The sequence below is a fragment of the Eucyclogobius newberryi genome, unplaced genomic scaffold (assembly GCF_026437365.1).
Source record: "Eucyclogobius newberryi isolate DKJ021-1_F unplaced genomic scaffold, fEucNew1.0.hap1 SCAF_1, whole genome shotgun sequence".
In the NCBI taxonomy this organism is placed as follows: domain Eukaryota; kingdom Metazoa; phylum Chordata; class Actinopteri; order Gobiiformes; family Gobiidae; genus Eucyclogobius; species Eucyclogobius newberryi.
This window is the reverse complement of record NW_027315723.1, coordinates 32,666,486-32,679,889: the sequence shown is the minus strand read 5'-3', so window position 1 is coordinate 32,679,889 and position 13,404 is coordinate 32,666,486. Positions and strand designations below refer to the sequence as shown.

Below are 13,404 nucleotides of genomic sequence, written 5' to 3'. Positions count from 1 at the left end.
TGTAATTCCCTCTGCAGCCAGTAGATTGTGCTAACTCAATAACTGACATGGAAAAAGCCTGACTACTATTAGCCCTCATTACTTCATATTAAATGCATTATTTTAGGTTCTAAAACATGAGATGCCAAAGCAGATGTGCTAAAGAGTTAATTTAAAGTATAATAACAATACAAATAATGCGTAATATTTGTTCTTTGAAGAGATGATTAAGAGTGGATTCTGGACTAAAGAATAGACAGAAACTTAAAGGTTGAATGGACGATTTTTTTGCATAAATCTGAGTCTTATTTCCTCTTGGTGTTGACGGCCGATTAGTCCTGCCACGTATCAATCATAAAACGCACCTACCGCTCACCTGCAGCCGCGTGTGGCTCGTCCCACATTTCCGCGTGTCTAAGCGCATTGATCTATCATAATATAGTTCCCTCAGTGAACGGGGCAAAATGAAGACGGAGAAAGACTGTTCGAGCTGACTCAGAAGTGGACAGAAATCTACGGGAGACGAGAGATGCGATGCTCTCCGTTACTCTAATAATAAAACGCTCGTGTGTGTTGTATCAGTCCGCACGGGGGAGTGGCATGTGCACTTCCACCTGCGTTCTCAAATTGCCGAAAAATCATCCATTGTGCCTTTAATTGTATTTATTACACATTACATTTAACATTTGTAATTGTGATTTCCGTTTCAGAAATAAGTTTATTCTCTCTAGAGCTGCAGTATTTGAGGAGTGCAATTATCAAGTCACAAAAGCTGCACTTATTTTGAATGTCTTCTGTAAATGACAAAATATCCCCCCCAAAAATGTAAGAAAATGTTCAAGCTTTTAGATTTTAGACCTATAAATTATTCTAAAATGCATAGAATTCTTGAATTAGTTTAGCAGTTCATATTCTACTCTTTTCTCCAATGTTAATGCTCCTGGACGTGTTTGAAATTGGTAACTCTGGACAGACATTGTTTTGTCTTTTTTTTTTTTTTTAATTTAAATGCAGTTCTGAACTTTGTTAAGCTTTGTCTGTTTTTAATCTGCTCTGTTCATACATTTTGATAGATTTGACTGAACAGCATTCCAATTTTTCTGCATATCACAACAACAATTAACGTTTCCTCTTGCTTTAATTCTCACATCCCGGCATCGAGTCGACTGCGTCTCTAACGTTCCTCTTGTCGTGTTCAGGACATCCACGGGCCGGAGGACAGGGAGATGCTGGCCCGACTCGCCGCCAGTGCCGAGGAGGACGACGCGGCGGACAGCGAGGCGGCCATAGAGAAGTATCTGCGCAGTGTCCTGGCCGTGGAGAACATCCTCACTCTGGACCGGCTCCGACAGGTCCGAGACTCTCAGGGGGAAAAGAGGACGCGGATCTACAGTCTGATATGTGACACTATTTTAGAAAGATTCATCCAAACAGCAAATTCACAAACAACCAATAGCAAACATTGCACCTTCTTAAAACTAGAAAAATACACTTATTTCAAGGACATTTTTGCCTAAAACAAGTTAAACTATCTCACTTATTTTAGCATTTACTTAGTAGAAATGTCTTTAAAAAAGATTATTCAGATGTTTTTTTTCTAGATTTAAGTAAATCAATCTTGATTAGATTTATGACTTTTGTCTCTTTCTTTTGTGCCTAAATCTTTTTGATTTATATGGATAGAATTATACTTTTACTGTACTAAAAGGCATTTTAATTTTGAAAAACACTGCTTGACAAAGAGTAAGCCTTTGAATGTTTTCTGCTGATCAGTGATAATGGTTAAGAGGATGTTGACACAGATTTATGTTGGGACGTTTCTTTAAAACAAAATATGATTACCATATTTAGTGGGTGTGAGGTGAATAAAGGACATATTTTGTGATGATGTGTGTGGGCTATACTCTCCTGCTCTCCTGGTTGTCTTTAGCTTTAAACATTTGTTTTGTGCGCAGGAAGTTGCTGTGAGGGAGCAGCTGGCCGTCAGAGGAAAAGTGCAGAGACACAGCCTGAGCTCCCCAAGTGTCAACCAGGTCAGACATCTTTAGATTTATTTAAGAGTGTTTAAATATGTGTGTGGCAACTAATACCGAACCTAAGCTCTTTAACGCGTGTCGTCTATTCTGGGAGTAGGTTGCATACATATATTTTTTTAAATATGGAGGGCAGGAGTCTGTCTAAATGAATAATTAGAATTACCTGAATTTAGAGACTGATAAATGTTAGTTTTGAAAGCATATTTAAGATGGATTTTCTGTTGTGCCATCTAATCCCAACAATTATACCAATGGGATGAAAAATAACTGTGAATCGGTCATAAACTCATATCTAAATTTAAACAAGTTTACATTTTGCTTCAGCTTGTGTCTATGTTCCTGCTCTCAATCTCATTTTCAGCAAGTAATAATACATGACTTGAATGCAACCTAATGCCTATTAACGACACTACTAACGATTTACTAACCAGTTTTACCTCACTAACCTTTGGCTGTGCAGCTTTCCTCCAGTTCCTTGGACCTGTACTCATCCACTCACAAACTTAACGGCCTCAAGGTGAGACTAACTCTCTGAAAGCAGTAGAAGGCCTTAACCTTTTCCATCAGTGCATTTGTATTTAATAAAAGCAAAAGTTTATATAAACTAATGTGATGCAGCGGGACAGAAACACCTGCAATTAATCATTTATTTATCAAGCTCAAATTGACAGAAAAGCACTGTTTTTACAGTAAAGAGAAAAATGTTTTACATATTTAATTCATTTTTTCCAAAGTCTATTGCTGATCAGATCAGAAGTATATGTACATATTAGTATTTTGATTAATATTCTGATTTAATTTAATTTTCTACTTTATAGTCACCATATTCATTCCATAATTTTGCTCCACGATGTAAAAAAAAACACTGCACTTAACGAGAGATGAAGAGTTGAATGAATGTTTGAAAAGTAGGATTCTGTTCAGAGTGAACACGGTAAACAAATCCAGGAACATAAACATTTAAAGATCCCATATCATGCTATTTTTCCCGTTTCGTAGTCTACCCTAAGGGTATATTTGATGTGTGTGAAGTGTAATAGTTATGAAATATCACCCATATCTTGGACCCGCTGGGGGTGTAAACCGATAATATAATAGATCCGCGGTGTAAACAGAGGCGTGCGCCGCCACGCAGAGCATGACACAGCGGCACATGTCAGCGGCAGCAGCGCTGGAACAAAAGAAGTAGCGTTTGAAGCTAACTGTGCCTAAATAGCCGTGGTTCCTCTCGAGCGCGGGGGGCGTGTTACAGGTACAGAGTGCTTACTGGAGGATGGGCTGAAACAGAGAAGCGAGCTTCGTGCTGCGCAACTCACCCGGGGGTGAGGGTAGCCCCCATTTGTCTGCTGATCCGAGGAGAAGGATAGAGACTGTTCTCTAGCTAAAGACTATGGAATCAATCAAATATATGAGGTACCAATAGCACTGTAAGAAGGTTAAAAGCTCTGAAAAGTTGATTTAGTATGATATGGGACCTTTAAGAGACAGAAATATGAACCGATAAACTAGTTAATTAATATATTTAAAGTCATGATTTAACACATTTCTGTTGGACTGGCATAATATTGTCTCACTGTTGTTCTGGAACACTGTAGGGTTGGGAGAGTCACCAGGATCTGTCGCTGACGCCTTCTCCAGCCAAACCTGCTCCTGCTCCTCCTGCTGCTCCTCCTGCTCGCTCCAGCTTCAGCTTCAGCTCCAGCTCTGCCTCGCTGACCCGGAGCCTCCACACAGACACGGGTAAGATTTATTTTAGATTGTACAAATGAACAATCCAATCGTCTACTACGTTTACCTGGTTTATGTAACTCAGAAATAACGTCCTGTAATCAGTTCTGTTTAAGTTACGTCTGAATAACTTCTGAACTAATAATGTGGCATTACAATGACAATTTCAACATTAAACATTTCTGTTTCTTCTTTTTAAGTAATATTATTTGGTCAGTAAGTATGTCATTTCAGTTTCCAAGAGGCAATCAGTTTCCAATCAGTCTAAACATTTGTCCCATGCAGTGCAGCCTAAGGTCCACAAGTGTGAGACAACCTGGACATTCTGATTATGTGATACATGGCAACACTGTGTGACTCTCTAACGTGACAATTTGCTCTGATTTCTCTTTACAGGATAATTTTATTCATTAAAGCTATAGTTACATGAAATTTTCTGCAGCATTATCCACATCTTTTTCTGTATTTAAGTATTTTATTTGTTCTGTGTTTTTCCTGCTTGACTTAAACATTGCTGATTTTGTCCTTAGCTTTTATTTTATGATTTGTAACACCGATCTCTATGAAATTCTTCATTTTCTTATTCACCTTAAAGATAGTTAAGTTTTTGAGCTTATTATTTTTTAGTTTATTCTAATATTGTTCCCTCATCACTAACATACTTGGAGTTACATTTAGCTTCATTCACGCTAGTTTGGTGAATTTTAAGTCCTCTTCCTCAGAGTCAAAAACATTCTGAATTTCCTCCGTGACGTGGCTCAGAGATCTTTAGTGCTGTTTTTAAGTTCATAAATCATCGCTAGACTCGTTCTGAGCATTTCTGCCTCAAACTACAATCATCACAACTGTGTGGCTGCATTAGCATGTCAGAGGAAAGCTAGCATTGGTTTATCTCTATGTAATTCCCTCTGCTGCCAGTAGATGGAGCCCAAAGGTCAGTTCCTAGTTCCTAGTTCTAAAACATGAGGTGCTAAAGTAAAGTTGCTCAAGAGTACATTTAAAGGCCACTAACAATACAAATTATGCACAATAATTTTCATTTAAACTAGACTCATTTGTTTCTTCTGAAATTGTTCCTTCCTTTCTCTTCTTCCTCTGTTGGTCCGTTTGTTTTAAAGCTCATCCACGTTTCGCTGCGTCTCTTCTGCCCTCAGTGAAGGCCATGCCGCGGATGCTCATGTCTCTGCTTCCCGGAGCCAAAGAGGAGAAACCGGACCCGGCCCTCTCTCCTCCGCCTCAGGTACGCTCCACCCGCTCCACCCGCTCCTACACATTTGCATGCCTCTCGCACAATTCACAGCAGAAACATTCACACTTTTGCCATCTTTTCTATCTCCCGTTGCCATGGGAACAGAGGCAGAAAGCAAACAATGGAAGGATAAAGGGAGAAAATGTGAGCGCTTGTTTCATCGGGATGTTGCATGTAACTAATACAACGGCTCGTGACAGGGCAGAGACTGGATTCCACTAATGAGAGGAAATACAAATGTATTATTAGTTATTGTTTTGTGTGTTCAGTTTGAAGGCAGAGGATCGACTGCTGACCTGTGTATATTGTCAGTGGTGGAAAGTAACTCATTACAAATGTAAAAGTACTGTACTTAAGTAAAAAGTATAGGTATATGTACTTAAGTAGTTTTAGCATTGGATACTTTGTGATTTACTTCACTACATTTGAGAGCAGCTACCTGTTCTTTCACTACAATCTCTATACTTTTCAGTCCAGTTAAAATACCTTTCGTATGTTCTTAAGAACATTTATGATGACATTTTGCCTGAAGGTTTTGAATTCAAGTGCTGCAAATAAAAATATATAAATAATAAAAACACCCATTGAAGATAAGCTATTGATTCAGTCGCCTCTGTTGACAGAAAAACAACACAATCCTTTCTCAACATACATTTGACTTGAGTACGTCTAGATATAGGTATAGATTATTTAACGTGAAGTATTTTTGTTGCTTCTTCAGTGACCATCAGTGCAGGACCCGGCGACTTGAATACTCAACACATTGAGCTCGTATTAGTTATTCAAGCCTGACTCTGATTCCACTCGCACAGGTTTAAATAGTAGTTAAGAAAGCCAGGCTGAGATACAATGAGGAGCACAAACCACTTCTGTGAGACGAGCTGACCAAGGACACATTCTGTAACAGTGGGATGACGCCCCTCATAGACCGATACAAATAATACACACATACAAATACACACATACAAATACACACATACAAATACAGGAATGGAGGTGTCCTGTATGCACAAGATGGACATTTCTACAATACACATGATCCCTGCTGTGTTCATGGTGCTCTAGATGTACAGATATGTTGAGAGGGCTGGGTGATACTGACAAAAAAGTCTCTTGATAACGATAGTATGTCAATCCAACAGAATTGTGTTAAAACATGATTTGTAATTAGTTAGTTGCGGTTTAATTATCAGATAAATGTGTGTGTTGGACTGATGAACACTAGAGAGGAGAGACACACATAGTTGTCCTTAATTGTGACTACGCCTTTGTGATCCTGCACAATCATCTTCACCAAATGAGAATTAAATAAATATCTCTTTGGAGCTAATGGAGTTGTGCGGCTCATCTCTCTTCTTAATTGTCACTTTATAACACCTGCCACTTTGATCATCATAAAATCAACATCTGTCCATTGCACTGCTAATATTTGCACTATTTCCTGACCAACTAAAGTATAATTTCATGCATGCCTTATTGTATGTATTGTGTTATTATTATTCATCATGTATGTTGGACCTAGTACCTAGTTTGTGAATTTTGTTCACTGACGATGGCTATAAATGTTTTTCTGATTCTGATTTGAAAGTTTACAGCATTTCTTTTTCTCTATATACCGTACTCAATACTCAGATTTATTTATTTATTCAAAATAACATGCACAATATCTACATTTTGATTTATTGTCCTCCTCTTGCTGTGTGGAGTAAATGTCTTGGATTTTATTTGGATGACATGTGAGTGAATGAGGAAGAGCTGAATTATTTTGTCTTCAATCACGTCAGAATTGAAGACCTCAAACGCACCGAGAAAGACTAGATTACAGCGGCGTTTCTTCTGATTAGCAGTTCACACAATCAGAGCGCGTTTGTCAGCGTGAAGTGGAGACCTACAGCTCCTGTTGTGGAATTGTTTTAGATTCAGGCCCTAATGAGCACTTGTCTTCTCGCCGTGAGCTCCTGCTGTAGGTCAACACAAAACAAAGATTACGTGCGCGGATAATAGCGCCGCCGTGAAGTGAGCGAAATGTGAGTGTGAGGGAAGGCGGGGGAAATGATCAAGCTGTACTTTAATGAAAATGAATTATACTTTAAATTAAAGCAATTTCGACAAGTTCAAAACTTTACAAATGCTATTATTTTTTAAGTCAATCCATATTTTTGGACACTTGTCAATTTAAAATCCACTTGGAGCTGCTTTTAAATAATAAATACTAATGAATATTTAAAAAAAAATAGTAAATGATACTAATGTAATGCATGAGAAATGGTTAGTTTAATTTTCATCATGGGAGTTGGTAGAGCCTTCAAATCACAGAGAAAATAATTTTAAGGCGACAAAAAGGGGAAAACAAGGGGAAAATATTAGAATATTTTATTTGAAACAATATGAACTGAACTGGACATGCAAAGTTAAAATAATACTTGTTTTTTGGTTTCTTTTATGCTGAATAGTGAGTTTTTGTGAAGTGTAGGATGCAGAGATGAACAGAATCGTTGTGTTTGACCTCCTGAACTCTGACCCTGTGGTTAGTGTCAGTCGAGCTGTGACCCCCAATCACACGTCTGCTCCACAGTTCTCACACAGTCATCATGACCAATGAACCATGAAGCGCTGATTCTGGGGGATAATTATGTGGTGTTTAATCTGGATCTATGAACTAATATTTGGAGTGAAGGTGGCAGGAGATCACAGGTGGACCAAGGCAGCCAAGTACTGGTCAGTCTGTCCCAGGACAGCTGTTGCTACAAGAGTATAGCTTCACCACCTATTTTCACCCATACTCACCTGGTGTCTTTTAAAGCAGAACTAAGTGACTTTGAGGATAGAGCTCCCCCTGCAGCTCTCGTGTGAAAATACACTGTCAGAAAACAGGCCAGGGTTTCTCAGGAGAGTTGTCTTCAGGTTGATGTCTGCAAAAAGGGAGACAGACACACCCGAAAAAAAACATATTTAGCCATCACGGGGACCTTCAAATATATTTAATAAGGCAAAATGTTACTTAGTTCTCCCTAAACTGTAATATTAAATTAAAATTATAACAGCTATTAAAAGTAGTATTTTGTCCAAATTAAACTATTTGAAAGGTAAGAAATCCTTGTTTCTGATGACACTCGTGAAAGCAACGTAACCGAGCAGAGTCAGAGCTACTGTCGTTATAAAATGTATGAAAAATATAGTAGAAAAAGATTCAGTTGTAGTCATCTAGTCACTGTTTTTAGAAATACTTCTGAGTAGAGACTTCCTCTGCAAGAATTAAAAAGTGGTTCAAATCAAAGCGTGCCGTGACACTGACCTGAGAGCACTGAGGCGTGTATTTAGTGTATTTGAGGCGTAATTGAGAAGCTCTGGAGTCTTTGTTTAGTTTCATTTAATTGGATAATCTATGATTAAATGCATTGTGTGTGTGTAAGTGTGTGTAAATATAATGCAAGCAGATAAATTATGACAAAATTGTGATGTTTTCTTCAGCCCAGTCTTCCTCGGATCATGGTGCAGTCGGCCAGCATCGAAGAAGGCATGAGTCGACTTCAGCAACCAGTAAGACCAGTCTATTCAAGATTTTAAAAAAATGATACAAATGTGTTTTTTTTTTCAAACAAAAGATCTATTCAAGGTAAAATGGTTAGTTTTAAACAAGAGTATTTTTTGCATTATGATGCTTCCAAATATTCAAATACATTTTGATATTCACTGATGCTAACACCTCCTCTATCATCACTCGTCTTGCATTTACTAGTTTTGCAATCTTATTTTATGAATTACACTAAAATATGATAAAATATTTAGTTCACTCAGTGATTTTCAATCCTCATAAATTTATGCATGTTGGAGTAATTCCTTTTTTCACCTACCTCCTATCCCCGCCTGTATCCCCATACTTAGAGTCTGTAGAGTTCTAAAATGTCCCGTGGACACTTTTCAAAAATACAAACACATATGATGATCTGCTGCTTATCAGTTCTGCAGTTTTGAACAGAAAGTAAACTAACCCAATTCTAGTAACAAGCAGTTTTAGCTCAGTATTGTGGTTTACAATGAACTAAACGTAAAACGATGATCTACTTGTTATGTTACTACGTTAGTAACACATATTATGCAAAGTTAACTGTTTAAGCTTACAACCTGAGAGCTTCTAACATTGTTCACTCATCAAAATATACCTGGAGTAGCATTTAGCTTCATTCACCCTAGTTTGATGAATCCTGGTTAGAAAGTCCTCTTACCGCTGATCTGAATCTCCTCGATAACGATGACATTCTCAATCTGCGATGAGAGAATCTTCTCTGCTGTCCATAAATTATCTCCAGACTCATTCTGTGAATTTCTCCCGTCTAATCATGATCTGTACAACTGTGTGCTTCCTTGCATTTCCATGAGAACTTTCCAGTTGTTTTATATGAGCCTGTTTTAATTCCCTGTGCAGCCCGTAGATGGTGCCAAATCTCAGTAAGTCCAGGGGGAATCAGCAGAGGGACAGATGTCTTGTTGTTGTTTCTCTTTGGCACCTCGTGTTTTAGAACAAAGTAAAGTTACTCAATAGGTACAACACAAATAATGCTTCATCATTGTTTGTTTTTTGAAGGTTCCCATTGAGAAAATCATTCCCACTGATATCTCACCGGAGAGCCCTGGACCGGTCCCCGCTCCGCCTCCCGTTGTCATGGAGACAGAGGACGCCATCCTGAGTCCCGTCAGTGAATCGTCCAGCGGCTACATGTCCACCAGCATCTCCACGGCAACGCTGAACGACGTCTACACCCTGAGCTGGGACCTGCCGCCCCTGTCCAGCTGCAGGACCGAGGAAGAGTCTGCTCTGGAGGAGGTGGATCTGGAGGAGGAAGAGGCGGATCTGGAGGAGGAAGAGGCGGATCTGGAGGAGGAAGAGGCGGATCTGGAGGTTCTGGAGGAGGAAGAGGCGGATCTGGAGGATCTGGAGGAGGAAGAGGCGGATCTGGAGGAGGAAGAGGATGCTCAAAACGATCGTGAATATCTCCTGGATGACAAATCGCTGACAGAGGAATTGGAAAAGGATTTGCGTAAACGTCAAGCTGCTCAAGAACAAATGGACTGCGCTGTATTGGAAAAGGCGCTAAAACAATGCGATACTCTGAGCAAAAATGAGCAAAACCGAGATATTCTCGCCTCTGATTGTGAAGACGATGCGAAGCCAATAGATTTGATTGTGGAAGATGAGACACATCCACACCAAGCTTCTGACATGGACACTACAAACAAGGAGGAAGCCACAAATCTGGTACAAAATGGAGAATCGACAGTTCAAGAAAGTATAAATGAACAAAAAGCTGATCAGCCACTTCCACCATCAACACTTGAAATATCAGAGGACAAAGACTCTGAAATCCAAAGTGCAAATGACCACATTTCAACAGCAGCTAAAGAACTGTCGGGTCAAGCTGAAACCACTTTAGTCAACGGACAGTCTTCTTGCTCGTTACCTGAAGAATCTGAACCTTCAGCTCTCGTTTCAACCCAAAATGATGAGTCAAAGAAGTCGAACAAAGACGATACAGAGGAGAAAGTCCAGTCTGCAAATGTTAAAGAGTCTGTGGAGCAACTGCAACCATTGGTGCAAGAAGACGCTATAGAATCAAATGTAGATGAAACGATAGCGGAAGGAGAAACACTGACACTTGAAAATCCTCCGTCTTTAGGTGAAGCCAGATCAACCGATGATCTGTCGAGTAGTTCAGAGAAAGTCCATTCAGCAGAAGGCGATGGACAGTCTTCCAGTTTAAAGTCAAGTCAAACAATTGAAATCGTCACCGGAAAGTCTACGGATCCGCTTCCACCTCCTTCAAGCGTTGCCTCGTCCAAACCTCTAGCCGCGAGTCCCTTCAAGATAACCAAAAAAGTCAAGTCCTCAGACCTCAAGTCCTTCCAGCCAATCTTGGGCGACGATGAAGCGGTGGCGGCGGCGGTGGCAGAGGGGTCAGGTGGTCTCGGCACGCACCTGTCTGTCCCGGTGGAGGCGCCGGAGATCATTTCAGACTCGGAGGAAGGAGACCCCAACGCCGTCCTGCCCGAATGGCTAAAGGAGGGAGAGTTTGTGACCGTTGGGACCAATAAGTACGGGACGGTGCGCTACGTGGGCCCTACGGACTTCGCTCAAGGGACCTGGGTCGGCGTGGAGCTGGAGGTGCCGGCAGGTGAGAAGGCAATATGTCATGGATCAAGTTCATTTATAAAACACAATTACAAGTTATGGCACAACAATCATTCAATGGGCATAATCATAAAAAATGTTTAGCTCATGCTGAGTCAAAGCCATATGGAGATTAATTAAGAGGGAGAGAATTCCACTGTTTGGGATTTATTTTGGAAAACGCTCTGTTTCCTCTGACCGTTAAACAGACACTGGCCAGACAAAGATAATTTGTGATGAATAAATTGGCATCGGTTCATCAATAGATTTAAAAACGAGCAACAATTTCAAATCAATCCTAAAACAATGGGCAACCAGTGCAACAAAGGCTATTCAGGAGCTTGTCCAGAACTGTATTATGTATAGAAGCCAAACCACTGTAGTAGTAAAACTTTGTTACATTTTACTTCTTTTTACTGGTTTAATCTTAGCATTTGGTAAATATGTTGCAGCATTTCTATTGTTGCTTTTTTCCACATTTTTAACTTAAGACGAAACAAATTGATGACTCAAATCTAAATCTACTGATAATATTGCCACGACACTCCCCGGATACAAAAGAACAGACCAGAAAAGCTGTTTTTTTGTTTGCACTACAGCCCAAGGTCACAACATCGACCTTGTTAACAAAGCCGTACGTTTTCTCTGTGATTAAAGTAGCGGGAACTGCATTTTCCCGGCTTGCTGACAGTGGTTTTTGTGCGATTGCGTTTGTGGTCTCAGGTAAGAACGACGGCTCCGTGGGAGGGAGGCACTACTTCCACTGTAACCCTGGATACGGGGTCCTGGTGCGCCCCGGCAGAGTGAGCCGCGCCTCCGGGACCAGCAGCAAGCGGCGGCGACAGCAGAAGCGCCACAGTGCCAACCTCTCCGGCTCCAGCCCCAACCTGGCCGCCCTCACCGCCCTGGCCAAAGGGGAGGGGCCAGGGGGCGGGGCCACGGGGCGAGGAGGGAAAGGCGCAGAGAACCGCAAGTCGTGGGACACGTAGACGCACACGGTTTGTCGGATCAAATGAGAAAATCCACAGTAAAGTTTGCAGATTTTTGGTTAAAATTGACAAATATATGGAACAATTTGTGGCCCTAATTAACTCACAAAACCCAAACATATCACTACTTAAGGAAACTGCTCGTATTTTCTGGTGATCGCATCTAGTTTCACCAGAGAAATGCACTTGAAAGCAGCGCAACTGTTCGGCACATTTAAAACGAGACTAACCCTGTTTTTAACGACGCTGTGAACGATTTGATCCGTCTGCCACAGTTTGAACACATTTTTTAAAAGCGCAAAACTCTGAACAGATCGTAGTATCGTCGATTCACATCTAAATTCAAACACTGCACTTCATGTGATTTTTCTTTTTTGTTTTAGTTTGTCAAAGAATGGCAAAATGGCAAAGGTATTTTTTTTGTTTTTGACGTTCTGTGCCTTTTTAAGTGATAAAGTAAAGTATAAAGTATGTGAGGAGTTATTGTGTTAAAGGCAAATGTTGTAGCTTTTTTGTTGCTCGTCTCTTTTATGATGTTTTTGCTGTGCCTGGAATGTTCCACAGTACAGCATTAAACGTTCTGTATCTAGAGAAAAGCGGGTTACGCAGCCACGTCAACTCGCGGGTCAAATTGAGTTGTTTAAAATCAATGGAAACACCTGTAAGTGAATAAATGACGAGCGGGTGGCGTGCGCTTCAACAGAAAAGTTACACCGTGCACCTTTAACTTCCTAATGTCTAAGGGCTTTACTGTTGCGTTTGAATGTGCCAATCTACTTTTTAAACTCAGCACTTTCACTCAGATCGACCTGTGATACAAGTCGACTGTTTTTTATAGTTTGGGGGAAAGTTGCCTGCGTTTTTTGGGGAGAGAGTCGAGGTTAAAATGATGCATTTAATATTATGTTTGTATGGAAAATATTTTATAATACGTTGGTCTTTTTGAATGTAGAGTTGTTTTATTTATTTGATGAAATTGTTCCTAATAAAACGATGAATCGATGGCTCGTCTGGGGGACCAAATGATGAGTCATTATTGAAGGTTTGTGGTGGATGTTGTTAAAAGGAGGTTACTGTCTGCATTTGACCCACTTTTCAAAGCCACTGGGAAGTTCAGTTAAGTGTAAGTGAAAAGAAAGGTGTGTCAAAAGGGTAGAGCAGCTAAAGATGTAACACTACTTCAAAATAATATTACTCAAAGTAAAAAGTAGAGATCCCAAGAAATTACTCAAAGTATTTGGGGAAACCACTAATAGT

The 13,404-nt window shown here is 40.1% G+C and overlaps 1 protein-coding gene across 4 annotated transcripts in view; it reads left to right on the top strand.

The window, feature by feature from the left end:
* LOC140359066 (kinesin-like protein KIF13B) overlaps nucleotides 1–13,147 on the top strand; it is a 48,494-nt gene extending 35,347 nt beyond the window's left edge. For 2 of the 4 annotated variants that reach the window (XM_072443944.1, XM_072443951.1), the window contains 8 exons: nucleotides 1,179–1,331; nucleotides 1,935–2,012; nucleotides 2,476–2,532; nucleotides 3,611–3,755; nucleotides 4,898–4,983; nucleotides 8,464–8,532; nucleotides 9,578–11,162; nucleotides 11,882–13,147. In XM_072443944.1, the coding sequence (XP_072300045.1) occupies nucleotides 1,179–1,331; nucleotides 1,935–2,012; nucleotides 2,476–2,532; nucleotides 3,611–3,755; nucleotides 4,898–4,983; nucleotides 8,464–8,532; nucleotides 9,578–11,162; nucleotides 11,882–12,147 (2,439 nt within the window). In that variant the 3' untranslated portion in view covers nucleotides 12,148–13,147. The remainder of the gene's footprint in view (nucleotides 1–1,178; nucleotides 1,332–1,934; nucleotides 2,013–2,475; nucleotides 2,533–3,610; nucleotides 3,756–4,897; nucleotides 4,984–8,463; nucleotides 8,533–9,577; nucleotides 11,163–11,881) is intronic. The other 2 variants (XM_072443963.1, XM_072443956.1) reach the window with 2 other exon arrangements.
* Nucleotides 13,148–13,404: the final 257 nt, after the last annotated feature.